Raw genomic sequence first — 14,430 nt, forward strand, 5'->3', positions numbered from 1 at the left:
CACATTTTCACCTTAAGATTTGTGTACGATTAGACCATTTTATTGACATTAGGAAGGGTCTATGGAGGTCGGAAGATGAATAGCCATAGTCTTCACTGTTTTATTCCCCATCAAAGTTTCTGAAGGTGTATGAAATCACCAAATATTAAGCAGAATGAATATGAAAAAAAATAAATAAATAACATCCACCCAAGGCAACACAACCACCACACACACTAAGCTATATCAAACCAGAGGAAAAATAAATTAACAACACATTTAAAAAAAAAAAAAAAAAAAAAAAAAGAGAACAAGAACACATACAGACATCAAGAAATAAAAGAACACACAAGTCTATCCTTCCCCTTCCCTGACACACACACACACACACACACACACACACACACACACACACACACACACACACACACACACACACACACACACCAGCCAACACATTTATTTATCCCACACATGTAATCTTCTTCACTTATTATACTGGAGCAAGGCTGGGGAGGAGGAGGAGGAGGAGGAGGAGGAGGAGGAGGAGGAGGAGGAGGAGGAGGAGGAGGAGGAGGGGAGGGTAGGGGACAGGACAGAAGGAGAAGGAAAAGGAGAAGAAGAAGGAGAAGAAGGAGAAGGAGAAGGAGAAGGAGAAGGAAAGGGAAGAGGAGAGGAGATGATAGAAGAGGAAAGTAGAGTAAAGGATAGAGAAGAGAAGAGAAGAAAAGGAGAGGAGAGGAGAGAAGGAGGAAAGAGGAAGGGGATGGGTGAGAGGCTGTCTGACCCCCTTTCCCCCTGTCTTTCATAATGCACTATATAAACACCATCACTCACTGCAACCTCATCACGATCAATGAAGTATGAGCTAATCTGTGGTGATTGTATAATTAGCAACAATTTGGCTGGAGAATTAACATGGTGCTGAGAGAAAGAGAGAGAGAGAGAGAGAGAGAGAGAGAGAGAGAGAGGATGGGAGGTCAACCAGGGAGCAAAACCTATTAGCACAAGATTTACGAGACAGACAGCTTTGGCATGGCAGCAGTACGGGAAGGCAACAGCACAGCAATCAACACTGGTGCAGCTTTCTAATACTGGAATTCATGCAGCAAACAATTGGCCATTTCCATAAATTAACTTGGGATGGGTAATGGAAAAATATATACATAGGAAAATATAAATTGTGAGTGAATGTTACTGTTACTATATGTGAAGTAAGTGAAGTTTTTTTAAATATTTCGGTGTGCATGAATCAACTTGGATGGAAAATGAGAAAATAAAAGATGTAAATAGGAAAAATTGCTTTAGTGAATGTTACTGTATGTGCAGGAAGTGAAGGTTCCTATTACAGCATTTCAGTTTATGCAGCAAACAATTAGTGAAGAAAAATCTACAATCTACTTCAAGGGAGGAATACTGGGTTGTCACTGGAAGTAAGTTGATCTTCCTTTTCTTGATATCTTTTGTTTTTTTTCTTTTTTCTTTTATTTATATTTATTTTTATCTATTTAATCATCCTGTGAGAGGAAGCAAAAAAGAGAAAATGCAATGTTCCCAGACACATCAATCATGTACTAGTTTCATAATGCTTTGATCTTCACATCTATCCACATCTAATGACTGTTATTATGAACTCTACAAAGAAAACAGCTTAGGGTGATGAGAGTCTCCATTAATCTTGTCCTTACATTTCCTTCCAACACACTCTTATCCTTTCATTCTCCTCCCACTCCAGTAAATATGCATGAAACACTCTGATTTTTAGGTGTGAAGTAATGGGAACATGTACATCAATATCAGACATTCATCCCCATTCTAGTTCCCAAACCCGCCATGGAATTATAATTGTAACTAAAACTTACGAGTGTTATTCTGGCGTTATTTTTTGCTCCATAACCTTCATTTTCCTGTGGCAAAGACACGTTATAATACAAAATGTATTTACGTCTTTAGATTTTTTATTTCATCTTTTGTTTTTGTTTTAAGAATCTTTTCAAAATCTGGATCTTTTTTACTTTTTTTAACCAAAAAATATTAATACAAAATTACAGGTCACATATATGAAAAAATAGCAACGTGAATTGAAAGAAGAAGTATTCTTCTCCTTTTTAGCTTTTGTTTCATTGAAATCAAGCTAAAATTGGCTTCAAAATAGATTTTAGAAGGGGAATAACTTATGTTTTGAGGTACGAGCCGATAAAGTTTATCGATCGATCAATCGATCACTAGGAAGTTTATTCAGGTTTACTATATGTTCTTTTTTATCATCTACAATCTCATAATACAATCAGATGTATTTCTAAGCACATCAGGCTCCTAGTCCCCTTCTGTCAATGATATGTTGGTCCTGAAGAGGCTTTTCTTCCAACGTCCAGCTCACACTTTTTCTGGTTGTGATGTGTTCTTGAAGTTGCATGTTGTGCAGTGCATAGTTATGGTGTTCTCGTATACATCAGGCTCCAAACTGTAGTCAAAGGCAGGATCTGGGCATGAACAACGAGAGGAAAGAAGATTTTTCAGCCTCCTTTTCATCAGCATGACAAGCTCGTTGTCACTATTCACATCTTCATTTCCTTTCTCAATATTTTGTAGAAGAGCTTCACTAATTGTGAGTAATGAGGCCCTTTCTTCTTCATTTCCTTTTCTTTGTTTTGCATGAGATGTGGTGGGCTGTGGTGTGGCAGTGGTGAGGGTGGTGGTGGTGGGTGACACGAGGATGTGTACTGGAGCATCTGAGGTGTCAGGTTCAACATGCTCTTTTTTACTTTGCACTTCCATAATCATATTCCAGACATCCTTACTCTGCTTATTCCTCTTAGACACCCATCCCATGGTTGGCAGTAGGTGAAAAGCAGGATGCAGTAACTAAATTACGTTCTGTTTAGCAGAGTGAAGGGCGGGTAGTGAGAGACACAGCAACAACCTCTCTCTCTGATAGCTTTCCCCTACTGAGTCTCACTGGTGCCTTGGTTGATGCCACCCATACACACACACTCGCTTTCAGTGTTGCCGTATCATGTCCACCAAAAAAAGTAAAGATTTTTGTCTTTTTTTTTCATAGTTTACGAGAAAAAAAAAAAAGATTCTGCTGATGGAAACAAACACACGTAGTTGAGTACGGGACCTTTAAATGACATTTAAATGGAAACCAGTGTGCATTTCACCATAAAACTTTGAGAAATAATAGCTTACGCATATACCTACCATATATTTTTTTTCCACAAAAAACATTATTTTTCATATTTTTTCGGTCTTTAAACCAGACACCCCCCTTAACCAGAAACAGCCCTAAACTATTCTTTGCCTTACCTTGGATTGCCGCGGAGAGCTGCATGGTGAAGGGAGTTGAATCCATTGTTGTTGGTGAGGGTGATGTCCGCTGCGTGGTCCAGGAGTAGAGTGAGGATGTCGTCACGCTTCTTTGACACAGCATCATGAAGGGGAGTGTCCCCCTCATGATCCTGCACAGAAGGAAACATATATCTCTGAGAACTGTTCCTCACCAAGAATATATCACTATGGACTCTTCTCCTTAAGTCTTTATCAAAATTCCTGCAAGTTCATTCTTCATCCACCAGTAACCTGGCAATATTTCCAAAAACTCAAATTCACCACTACAAAGGGAAACTAAAGCTAACACCCAAGTGAACATGTGAAACAGAGCTCCCAGCACCCTACAAAAAAAAAAAAAAAGACAACTCTGGAGCACAAAATCCTTCAGCTGTAGGAAACACCCAAAAAAAGTTTCCCCTGTCAATGCGAAATAAAATTGATGAGGCCCTCACCTGGAGACTTGGGTGGCCACCCAGTTCCAGCAGGGTCTTCACCACACCCACATGGCCCTTGTTCACTGCCACGTGGAGAGGTGTTTGGCGCCTCTTGCTGCGGGCATTGAGATCAGCACCATCCTCTGCCAGCAGCTGCACCACGGCGGGCTCATCACCATACGCTGCGTGGTGAATGGCACGGTCGCCATCCTTGTCCTGGAAAGACGCAAATACACACCAGGGAAGTAAGTGTAAGGAAAAACTGTACTAGTACAGTAAAACAGCAATCAAAAGCCAATAGACAGGCAATAACTCTTACTACTGTCAGTTTGTATGTCAAGGTTTGATGGAAGCTGCAAGCCAGTGTCTGTTCATATCTAAGGATCAGTTCCAAATAGTAGCAATTTGTCACTATTAAAAAAATTTGACTGATAAAAGATGTCTGTGCATGGACCACCTTCATTAATTTACAGCACAGATAATGAAATAGACATATAGAACAGCAAACTATATAAAACACAAAAAATTGCTTCAAAAGAAAATCTCATCAAAACCACACAAACTCTCCTCACCTCCTTCTCCACATGAGCATTGTTGCGGAGCAGGATGTGGATCACCTCCAGGTGGCCATTCTGACTGGCTGCCTGCAGTGCCGTGTGGCCAGCAAACACTCCATTCACATCCACATCTCCCTTCTTCAGAAGTTCATCAACCTGGGGACACAAATGTGCAAAGTAAAGATATGAGGTTCTTCTCTTACTCCTCCTGCTACTGTTATTTGAATCAGTGACACCAAGCTCTCCACACAGTTCCATGCCTCTTCAGGCTAAGCCTTGTCACCTTCACTATGCTCCAAGAGAACTCCACTTGGAGTTAACCCACCTTCTGAGCATCCCCTGTAGCAGCGGCCTTCACCAGTTCCTCCGTCAGGTCCCCAGAAACATGAGCTTCAAATATCTTCTTCAATAATGCACTTAATCTCTCTGTTGGGTAAAAAAAGAGCAATGTAAGCAACAAAAGTCTAAAAATGTTCTTTCTTTATATAGGAAGCACACAGGAGGTTTTGAGTAAAAGTGATGAATGAACTGGAAATATTGGTTATGTTATCTCTCTCTTGCATTAAGAAGATGACATAATAGGGATACTAAAGTAGGCCTTGTGGAGCTGAAAATATACAGATGATAAAACAATAGGGGTAACAACTTATGGGTGGAACTCTTTTGAAGCCTTCCTCGTGTATATATCAGAAATACTGAAAGTACTGGTTACCTTTTACAACTGGGAGAGACAGAACAGGTGAGAGAATGTAGAGAATCTTTTATGACTAAAGACACAAGTGATAAAAGAAAAGTACAGGTAACAGGAGTAGGCAGTAGTCACCTGCCGCCCGGTGGAATACTCCAGGAGAGGTACTTACGGGGATGTAGGCAGTGCTGCAGACTGAGTGATTCCCCGTGTCCTCTCTTCCCGGTTCCCTTTGTGGTCTCATTTATACAATTGAGCAGCTGCAGCCTGCCCTCTAAAGACAACTTCTACTACTTCCTACACTACACTACAACACCTTACACTTTTACACTCTCTTCAAATCAAAATTTAATAATGGCTTCACCACGCCCTGCCTCAGAGTCCCCTCTGGGAGGGGACCATAAATGTCCCCAGGTCGGACTGCCCTCTGCTGTCGACCTTGGGTGTCTTGACACTTCATCTAATACTTTCACTATCAATTTCTGCAACATTCGTGGCCTTCGTTCTAATTTTCAATCTGTGGAACACCACCTCTCCTCTACTAAACCTCATCTTCTCTTCCTAACTGAAACACAGTTGTCTGTGACTACTGACAGCAGCCCCTTTTCTGTTCCCTCCTACTTGCTCTATCCTCATTTTCAATCCAAAGCTGGATGTTGCGCATACGTGCGTAACGACACCACTTGCTCTCGTGCCCACAATCTTGAATCTTCAGAATTTTCTACCATCTGGCTAAGACTTCAATGTCACTCTCTAACTAAATTCATCTGTGCTGTATACCTCTCACCTAATTCCTCTGACTATGTAAAATTCTTTGACTATTTGACTTCCAAGGTGGAGCACATCTTATCTCACTTTCCTTTTGCTGAGATCTCCATTTTAGGGATTTCAATGTTCACCACCAGCTTTGGCTTTCATCTTCTTTCACTGACCAACCTGGTGAACAAACCTTCAACTTTGCTATCCTTCATGACCTAGAGCAGCTAGTGCAGTTCCCTACCCGTATTCCTGACCGCCTTGGAGACACGCCCAACATTCTTGATCTTTTCCTAACCTCCAACCCTTCTGCTTACTCTGTTAAACTTTCCTCTCCGTTGGGCTCCTCCGACCACAATCTAATTTCCGTTACCTGTTCTATCACTCCAGTGCAGCCTCAGGACCCGCCTAAGCGGAGGTGCTTCTGGCATTTTAACTCTGCTAAGTGGGAGGAACTAAGGCAGTACTATTCTGATTTCCTTGGGATGATTATTGTTTTCATGTCAGAGATCCTTCTCTTTGTGCCGAGCGCATAACAGAGGTGATTATCTCTGGCATGGAGCTATACATTCCTCATACTTTCTCTAACCCTAAAGCTAAAAAGCCTTGGTTTAACTCTGCTTGTTCTCGTGCTGTCAATGATAGAGAGGCGGCTCACAAACGGTTCCGTAGCCATCCAACTGCTGAAACTCATGCCCTATATATTTCTGCCCGTAATCATGCCAAATCTATTCTCCAACTTACTAAAAACTCTTTCATCAATAGAAAATGTCAAAGTCTTTCCAATTCTAACTCCTCTCGAGATTTCTGGCATCTAGCCAATAATATCTCTAACAACTTTACTTCTTCGTCTTTCCCTCCTTTACTTCATCCAGATGGCTCTACAGCTGTCTCTTCTTTTCTAAAGCTGAACTCTTCGCTCAAACCTTTGCTACCAACTCAACTTTGGATGATTCTGGGCATATTCCTCCTACTCCTCCACCCTCTGACTACTTCATCCCTAAAATTAAAATTCTTTATAAAGACGTTTTCCTGGCCCTCTCTGGCCTTGATTCTCGGAAGGCTTACGGTCCGGATGGAGTCCCTCCTGTTGTTCTCAAAACTGTGCTTCCGAACTCGCTCACTGCCTGGTCAAACTCTTTCATCTGTGTCTCTACTTCTATTTATCCTTCTTGCTGGAAGTTTGCTCACATTCAACCTGTCCCTAAAAAGGTGACCACTCCAATCCTTCTAACTACCGCCCTATAGCTTTGATTTCCTGCCTTTCTAAAGCCTTTGAGTCTATCCTTAATAGGAAGATAATGAGGCATCTATCAGCTCACAACCTTCTCTCTGATTGCCAGTATGGTTTCCGTAAAGGCAGATCTACTGGTGATCTTCTTACTTTCCTAACTGAATCTTGGTCATCCTCTTTAGGGACTTCGGTGAAACCTTTGCTGTCGGCCTTGACATATCGAAAGCCTTCGATAGAGTCTGGCACAAATCTTTAATTTCTAAACTACCCTCCTACGGATTCTATCCTTCTCTCTGTACCTTCATCTCCAGTTTCCTTTCCGATCGTTCTATTGCTGCTGTAGTAGACGGTCACTGTTCTTCCCTAAAACTATCAACAGTGGTGTTCCACAGGGTTCTGTCCTATCACCCACTCTCTTTCTATTATTCATCAATGATCTCCTAAATCTGACTCAATGCCCTATCCACTCCTATGCTGATGATACCACCTTGCATTATTCAACAGCGTTCAACAGACGCCCAACCCAACAACAATTAAATGACTCAAGGCGAGATGCTATAGGACGCCTAACTTCTGATCTTTCACTTGTTTCTGATTGGGGCAGAGAAAACCTGGTTTTGTTCAATGCCTCAAAAACTCAATTTCTACAACTATCTACTCGACATAACCTTCCAGACAACTATCCTCTCTTCTTCAATAACACTCAACTTCCCTCTCCTCTACATTAAACACACTCGGTCTATCCTTCACTAAAAATCTAAACTGGAAATTTCACATCTCTACTCTTGCTAAATCAGCTTCCAAGAAGTTAGGTGTCCTATGGCGTCTTCGTCCATTTTTCTCTCCTCCCAGCTGCTTGCTCTGTACAAGGGCCTTATCCGCCCGTGTATGGAGTATGGCTCTCATGTCTGGGGGATCCACACACAGCTTTACTAAACAAGGTGGAATCTAAAGCTTTTCGTCTTATCAACTCTTCTCCTCTAACTGACTGTCTTGATTCTTTAAGTCACCGCCGCAATGTTGCATCTTTATCTGTCTTCTACCGCTGTTTTCATGCTGTCTGCTCTTCTGAACTTGCTAACTGCATGCCTTCCCCTCCTGCGGCCTCGCTGCACAAGACTCTCTACTTCTTCTCATCCCTATTCTGTCCATCTTCCTAATGCAAGAGTTAACCAGTATCTTCACTCCTTCATTCCCTACACTGGTAAACTCTGGAACTCTCTACCTGTGTCTGTATTTCTACCTGCCTATGACTTAAACTCTTTCAAAAGAGGAGTGTCAAGACACCTCTTACATTAACTGGACCCTCCTTTTAGATTTTTTTGTTTTTTCTCTTTCTACTTTCCTCTTAACAGGGCCTGGCAACCAGCGGGATTTTTTTTTTTCCAACACTTTGTTTTCCCTTGGCCAGTGCCCTTGTAATGTGTAAAAAAAAAAAAAAAAAAAAAAAAATATACAGTTGGAACTCTCACAGTCATTTAAAATACAACTCAAATCTCTCCACCCTGCTGGCCACACTCACCCCCACTTGCCGCCCCTGGCACAGACCCATCGGAGGACACCTTGGTGACAGCAGCGGGGTTGTAGGTCCATGAGGTGCCACACACTTCCACCTTTAGATCGTTGTCGTGGTAGATCTGCTGCACACGGCCAATCTTCCCTAACGTCTGGCAGAGAAGAAGGGACACTGCTTTATATAAACTCCTTTGTCTGAGCTTCACTGATACTGCTGTTTTCTGCTGTGTGTGTGTGCTGTAATGTCCACTATTTGCATTACACATGTTATCATTATACCAGACAAGCAACACAATAAAACATTCAAACACAGGGACTGCTCACCGGCACCATGGCCTCAGCCCACTCCCCGTGGCCACGCTGCAGGATCTTGATTCGCTCCAGGTCAGCACAGATCTGCACTAAGTCCCCCACACTGAACTGCTGGCTGGTGCTGGCCTCATTGCTCACCATCATGCCGCCGCCTACCTTGGTCAGCACCGCAGGGTTGAACGTCCACCTGGTGACAGACAAGGTCAGTGTTGGAAGGCAAGCCTGTCATGTCCAGCCTTTTTATTCTAATTTTGTATTTACATCTTCATGTACACTGTGTTATCAGTATCATATTAACACTTTGAATGAAATTATTTGGCACCTGTACAATAAAAATTTATAATTTTGGCAATTAAAAAAAAATCAAGATTAAAAGATTTCTACAAGATTACAGATTACCAGACCATCCATATCTGAAGGAGAATACTAATATAAGACATTTATATCAATCAAAAGTATTTTTCTAGTCTAAGTTTTGAGAGATTGATAAAGGATCATGCACTGCTACTAACAGATCAAAAGAACATATTCATGTGCATAATGGTTCCTCCTTAAGTCAGTGATATATCCCATATTCCAGTTAAAATTTTCAACTTGATATTCTAAACTTTTCTTAACACATGTCCTTCCTTACCTGTACAAAAATTCAGAAATTTTTTGCAATACAAAAACTTCCTGTAAGATTGCACATTAATAAACCAACAAAAGCAGAATACAAATATAAAAAGTATATATCAACACACCTGTTGCCGGAGGGATATGCCACCACAATGTCATGGTCCTCGTCAATGCCCACCACAGTGCCCGTGGTGCCCAGACACTCAAACATGCCGTCTGTCCAGCCCCCATGGCCGTGCTGCAGTGACTGGACAATCTCAAGCTCCAGGTCCACATTCACCTGAGGGAGAGACAGTCAAGGTTATACACACAATATAGGTCCCATTCCCACCTCACTCATGTTGATGATCTGTGTACAATGGTAAGGTATGCATTAATAGGATGACTGGCTTCAAACATCTTCAAAACTCTCCTGTCCAGTCTGTCCACTACTTTTACATGAGAAACATGAGAAACCATCACTTTATCTGGCTGACTCAAACTCACATAGGGACACAGCAAACTTTTAACGATAACTCTCAAAAGAATTCATACTTTCTCACGTGAAATATTATGTAGGGTACCTTAATTTCCGCTCCCTCTCCAAGGCCACTGATGGAAATGGTTACAATGAATATCAAAAGTTTATACACATTACAATATTGTAAGCACACAATACCTTTGATTACCCTTTGTCTGCTTCATCCACACTCTCCTGGGAAATATACTTACAAGAAAAACAATAACAGTTAGACAAGGAAAGATGACAAAAATATAGAAACACACATTAGCAATTACCACATTACATGCTAAGATAATACAAGGATCCCAATACTTCATAATCCTACCAAACACACAATTATCTGGATGGGATTAGTGGATGCAGATATGACTGACAAGCAAGGTCTGGTATTACTAAAAGGTTCATTCTACTTCTTTGCTCCCCAACATCATCATCATCACTCTCATGAGCCATCAAAACACAGGAAAGGAAGTTGTCTGTCAAGAATGTAAGGATCAGAAAGACAAATCTAGCAAACAGCACATTCATCAACATTCTTAACACAATCATTTGGTCAGACTTCATGCACTTCAGGAGATACTTAACTGAAAGCTTGTATATTTTCAGCACTATCTCTTCATCCAAACAGAACTGCTACAACTTAACAGCCATTCCTTTCTTCCTCAGAACATTCCTCCAAACCAAAGTAGAGACAAACTCTGACTACTAATCCATTAAAGATATACAAGAAAATACAAACATCACTCATTCCATTACACTTCAAAGTACAGTAAGATGCAAAAACCCTGACTAGCAATCCATTAATAGGGGGACACATGTACTGTACATAAAAATACTGGCATCCTAGAATACAAATACTCATTCCATTAAATTTCAAGGTACAGTAAGAAGTCACTGAGCAAACTTTTAATCACATCAACTGCAATGCCCAGATATTAACCTCATGCAGGCAAGGGCATGCATGTGGGCAGCAGGACTGAGGGTAATTAAAAAAAGGGAACAGCAAACACGGAACAATTCTTACACTTACTTGGTCTCCAATGGCAAGTCCGTGAGGCCCAGAGCGTCCCGGGTTCTGCTCCCCCAGCATGGGTAGGTGGTCTCTGTACACTGTCCCTCCCTTGGCATCATTCACCACTTTCAGATCAGCCTTAGCACAGAAAAATATCAATTGGTAATTCTTTTTATCACTTTTAAATATCAGCTTGCATAATAAACACAATAATATTCCTCTTCTCATCACAACTACTGCTTGTTAATGTTTTGTCATAAGGAAAAGTTATGGATAAAATTATGCACTCTTACACCTTACCCAACATACATACACACAACACACAGTAACACCACACCATTAGCTTCCTCTAACACATCCTCACCCAACACAACACCACACCTGGTTTTCATCACTCCCCAGCACCCACTTGCCACCACTCACCATGCCCTCAAAGCCCACTCTGTACAGGTTCTTGGCTCCATTGTCCCATATCACATAGGCTGCAGAGCGGGGCGAGGCAGCGGACCAGTCTTGGATCTCAGACACCTTACCCCGTCGCCCGTTGCCCCCATCCTGGTCCTCCCACTGCCAGTCTACGCCCCGCACCACCCTCGCCCCGGGAAAGATGCCCCGAATACCAATCTTCTTGCTCTTCCGTCGTGGCTCCAAAAGTACTCTGCAAGTGGATGTGTTGGTTTATTTGGTGGCTAAGATGAATCAGGCTATCAAGGAGGAGTGATTGATGAGTTGGTGAACATTATATGAGCATACTAGTTCTAAAAATAGATGAAAGGATAAAGGGTTCCACGATATATCCCATTTTTCTAATCGCAATATATACCTTAGTTTAAACTCACTGATCAGAATAGCAACAACTTGAATGTTACCACATGTACATAGCAAAAATATTAGGATTAAACACTAAAACTAAAAAAAAAAAGAAAATGTTCATTAAGCAGTGAAGCAAGAAGGCATAATGTATCTTTACATCAAAAAATAAACACATCTGTAAAAATATAAGAATCACAATAATATGATAATTTATATGGAGTTGAAACAGGAATTATATAAGAACAAAACAACCACAATAATAAAATATTCTGATTCTCACATAACACTAAGAAACACTGAGAGTAGTACACAATTGTCACCGCAGCACACAGCACTACACACACTCACCTCTCACAGCCAATGGTGGTGATGCGGTAAAAGCGGTGGCGGGGATTGTGCTTGTCGCTGTGGTAGCACACCGAGCACAGGTCATAGTTGCTGCACTCGGCACACTTCCACCGGATGCCAAAGATAGGCTGCTGCCGACAGGTGTCACACATGGTGCCCTCATGCTTCACTCCTGATGGCACCACATAATTATAACATCAGAATGTTCTTACTTGGCACTTATTACTATAGGAAGACTATGACATGTGAACTTAACACTGAAAGACTTGAGAAGCATTATGTCCCATCACTGACCTTTACCTTCCACACATCGAGGAATTACTAGGTGAAGCAACAATATTCAATATCTTTCTTTGATTTGTCCTTTCTATTTTTCAGCATCAAATTCCATACCTATCTTTATCTATCCATTCAAATTAATCCTCTGGCTCAAAAACCTGACATAGATTGTCCCTATGCATATTTCTTCTTAAAAAACTATGAAACATCAACATATAAAGTCAACTAGCACAAAGACATCAAGAAATATTGACATTTGATATCTAACTGCAATATCAGACACAAGGTACAACATAACTCTGTCCCTCCTGCCACACCCTAACCTGTCATTACTTCCAACAGACTGGTGTACCTGCCGGCTTGAGCTACACAAGTATTTCATAAACAATTTCTTTGACTTGCTTGAATGAAATGAAAAAAAAAAGTCAACACACACACTCACCTGTAGGGGCTGAGTCCAGCACCCGCAGGTCATAGGCGCCTGCACAGCGGTAGTTAGCAGCAGTGCCATTGTCCCACACCACCACTACTTCTTCAGGGGACTCAAAATTGCGCACAGTGCCAACGTGGCCCTCGCCGCCATCCTGCAACACCAATGCACTGAGACACAGAGGAACTGAGAAATGGTACAGCACAGCATGCATGACACTGAAAACTACAACTGGATGTTGGGCCAATCAAGAAAAGTAGTTACACATGATTTTTTGTCACTTCACTCCCACACTAGTCACTTTGGCCTGGTCACTGGTCCAGTAGTCATCAAACTATACTGCTTTGTAGCCATCTGTGCTTCATCAACATGCAGTGTTTATCTAAATGATATGTAGATATTAAACACTTGACGATGGTGGGATGACCTCTCTTGGTCAAACACTTCTGTACACTAAGGGTATATCTGCTACACTTCGCAATAGGTAAGGGGAGTGGAATTAATGTACTTGACAGCATATCTATAAATCTGCAGCAGGTATAACAAGTCGGGAATTACAGTACTGAGGGGGCGGTAAATTTGACTAACACCTCCACAAATTAACATGGAACAAATGGAGATTCCTAAAGGGTTATGTGTGCTTAAATAACATGCTATGCCACCCGCCAGAGGAGTGAGGGGATGGGCTGTCGTGCCGCTAGGTCAGCAGGACACAAACACACACACAGTCAGGCCACACACCTGCTTCCCCCACTTCCAGTCCGGGCCTCTGATCACTCTGGCGCCAACACCCTCCATCATGTATCTAGTATTTCTTCCCGCACTGGCCCCCGCAGCCTCCATGGCCAGGCACACAGGGCAGAAGGAGGTGCAGCTGGCTCAGGAACACGCTCCACACACACTCACAGGCACACCTTCACCTCCACACTGTGTTTACATTCATCCGCGTTCGAGATTAATTAATTTAATGTTCATAACTATTTCACGCTTATGCTGATGCTATTAATACTTATTTATCCTGGCAATTTAATCTTATGATTCTAATGCTTTAAGTATATTCTCATTTTTTTTGATAGATATTGTATGACTCCAAAATAAAGTCTTTAAAAGTTTGGTATCACATTTACCTAATGAAGTGAGACAAATACTAGCTGAAATATAAATTAAAAGAAACTGAAAAGATATCAAACAAATGTGCTGTGTAGTAATGTTTTAATCAATTTATCATTCTGCCTAGATAGCACTCGAATGTGACAGGGCGCGCATTTCAAATGTGCATACACACACACACACACACACACACACACACACACACACACACACACACACACACACACACACGGGAAAAAGTAACCATGCAACATTAGAATTAGAAATGCAGGAATGGGAAGTGCTAAGATACAAGGAGGACTACAAAAAGGAGATATTAAATTATGCAAGAGCAAATTTTGAAAAGTTAAGGCAAATTTTTGGTGGCATAGAATGATGAAACTTTATGAATGGCAAGACAGCACAGAGGAAATATGAATTATTCCTGCAAAAGTATAACAAAGGAATGATGAAATACATACCACTCTATAGAGTAAAGAAGAGTAAACAAGCCTGGTACAATGGCAGATG

At 41.5% G+C, this 14,430-nt stretch overlaps 1 protein-coding gene across 2 annotated transcripts in view; it reads right to left on the minus strand.

The window, feature by feature from the left end:
• The window catches only part of LOC123518588 (E3 ubiquitin-protein ligase MIB1-like), a 434,884-nt gene extending 421,124 nt beyond the window's left edge, over positions 1 to 13,760 (minus strand). The window contains exons 1-12 of one of the 2 annotated variants that reach the window (XM_045279477.1): positions 13,552 to 13,760; positions 12,823 to 12,964; positions 12,102 to 12,273; positions 11,364 to 11,598; positions 10,959 to 11,078; positions 9,552 to 9,706; positions 8,821 to 8,995; positions 8,504 to 8,648; positions 4,629 to 4,729; positions 4,319 to 4,459; positions 3,765 to 3,962; positions 3,289 to 3,440 (exon numbers count right to left, since the gene is read on the minus strand). In XM_045279477.1, coding sequence (XP_045135412.1) covers positions 3,289 to 3,440; positions 3,765 to 3,962; positions 4,319 to 4,459; positions 4,629 to 4,729; positions 8,504 to 8,648; positions 8,821 to 8,995; positions 9,552 to 9,706; positions 10,959 to 11,078; positions 11,364 to 11,598; positions 12,102 to 12,273; positions 12,823 to 12,964; positions 13,552 to 13,653 — 1,838 coding nt within the window. In that variant the 5' untranslated portion in view covers positions 13,654 to 13,760. Of the gene's footprint in view, positions 1 to 3,288; positions 3,441 to 3,764; positions 3,963 to 4,318; positions 4,460 to 4,628; positions 4,730 to 8,503; positions 8,649 to 8,820; positions 8,996 to 9,551; positions 9,707 to 10,952; positions 11,079 to 11,363; positions 11,599 to 12,101; positions 12,274 to 12,822; positions 12,965 to 13,551 lie in introns of both variants that reach the window. The other variant, XM_045279476.1, reaches the window with a different exon arrangement.
• Between the last annotated feature and the right edge of the window lie 670 nt (positions 13,761 to 14,430).

Source organism: Portunus trituberculatus, chromosome 44 (genome assembly GCF_017591435.1).
Source record: "Portunus trituberculatus isolate SZX2019 chromosome 44, ASM1759143v1, whole genome shotgun sequence".
NCBI classification, from domain to species: domain Eukaryota; kingdom Metazoa; phylum Arthropoda; class Malacostraca; order Decapoda; family Portunidae; genus Portunus; species Portunus trituberculatus.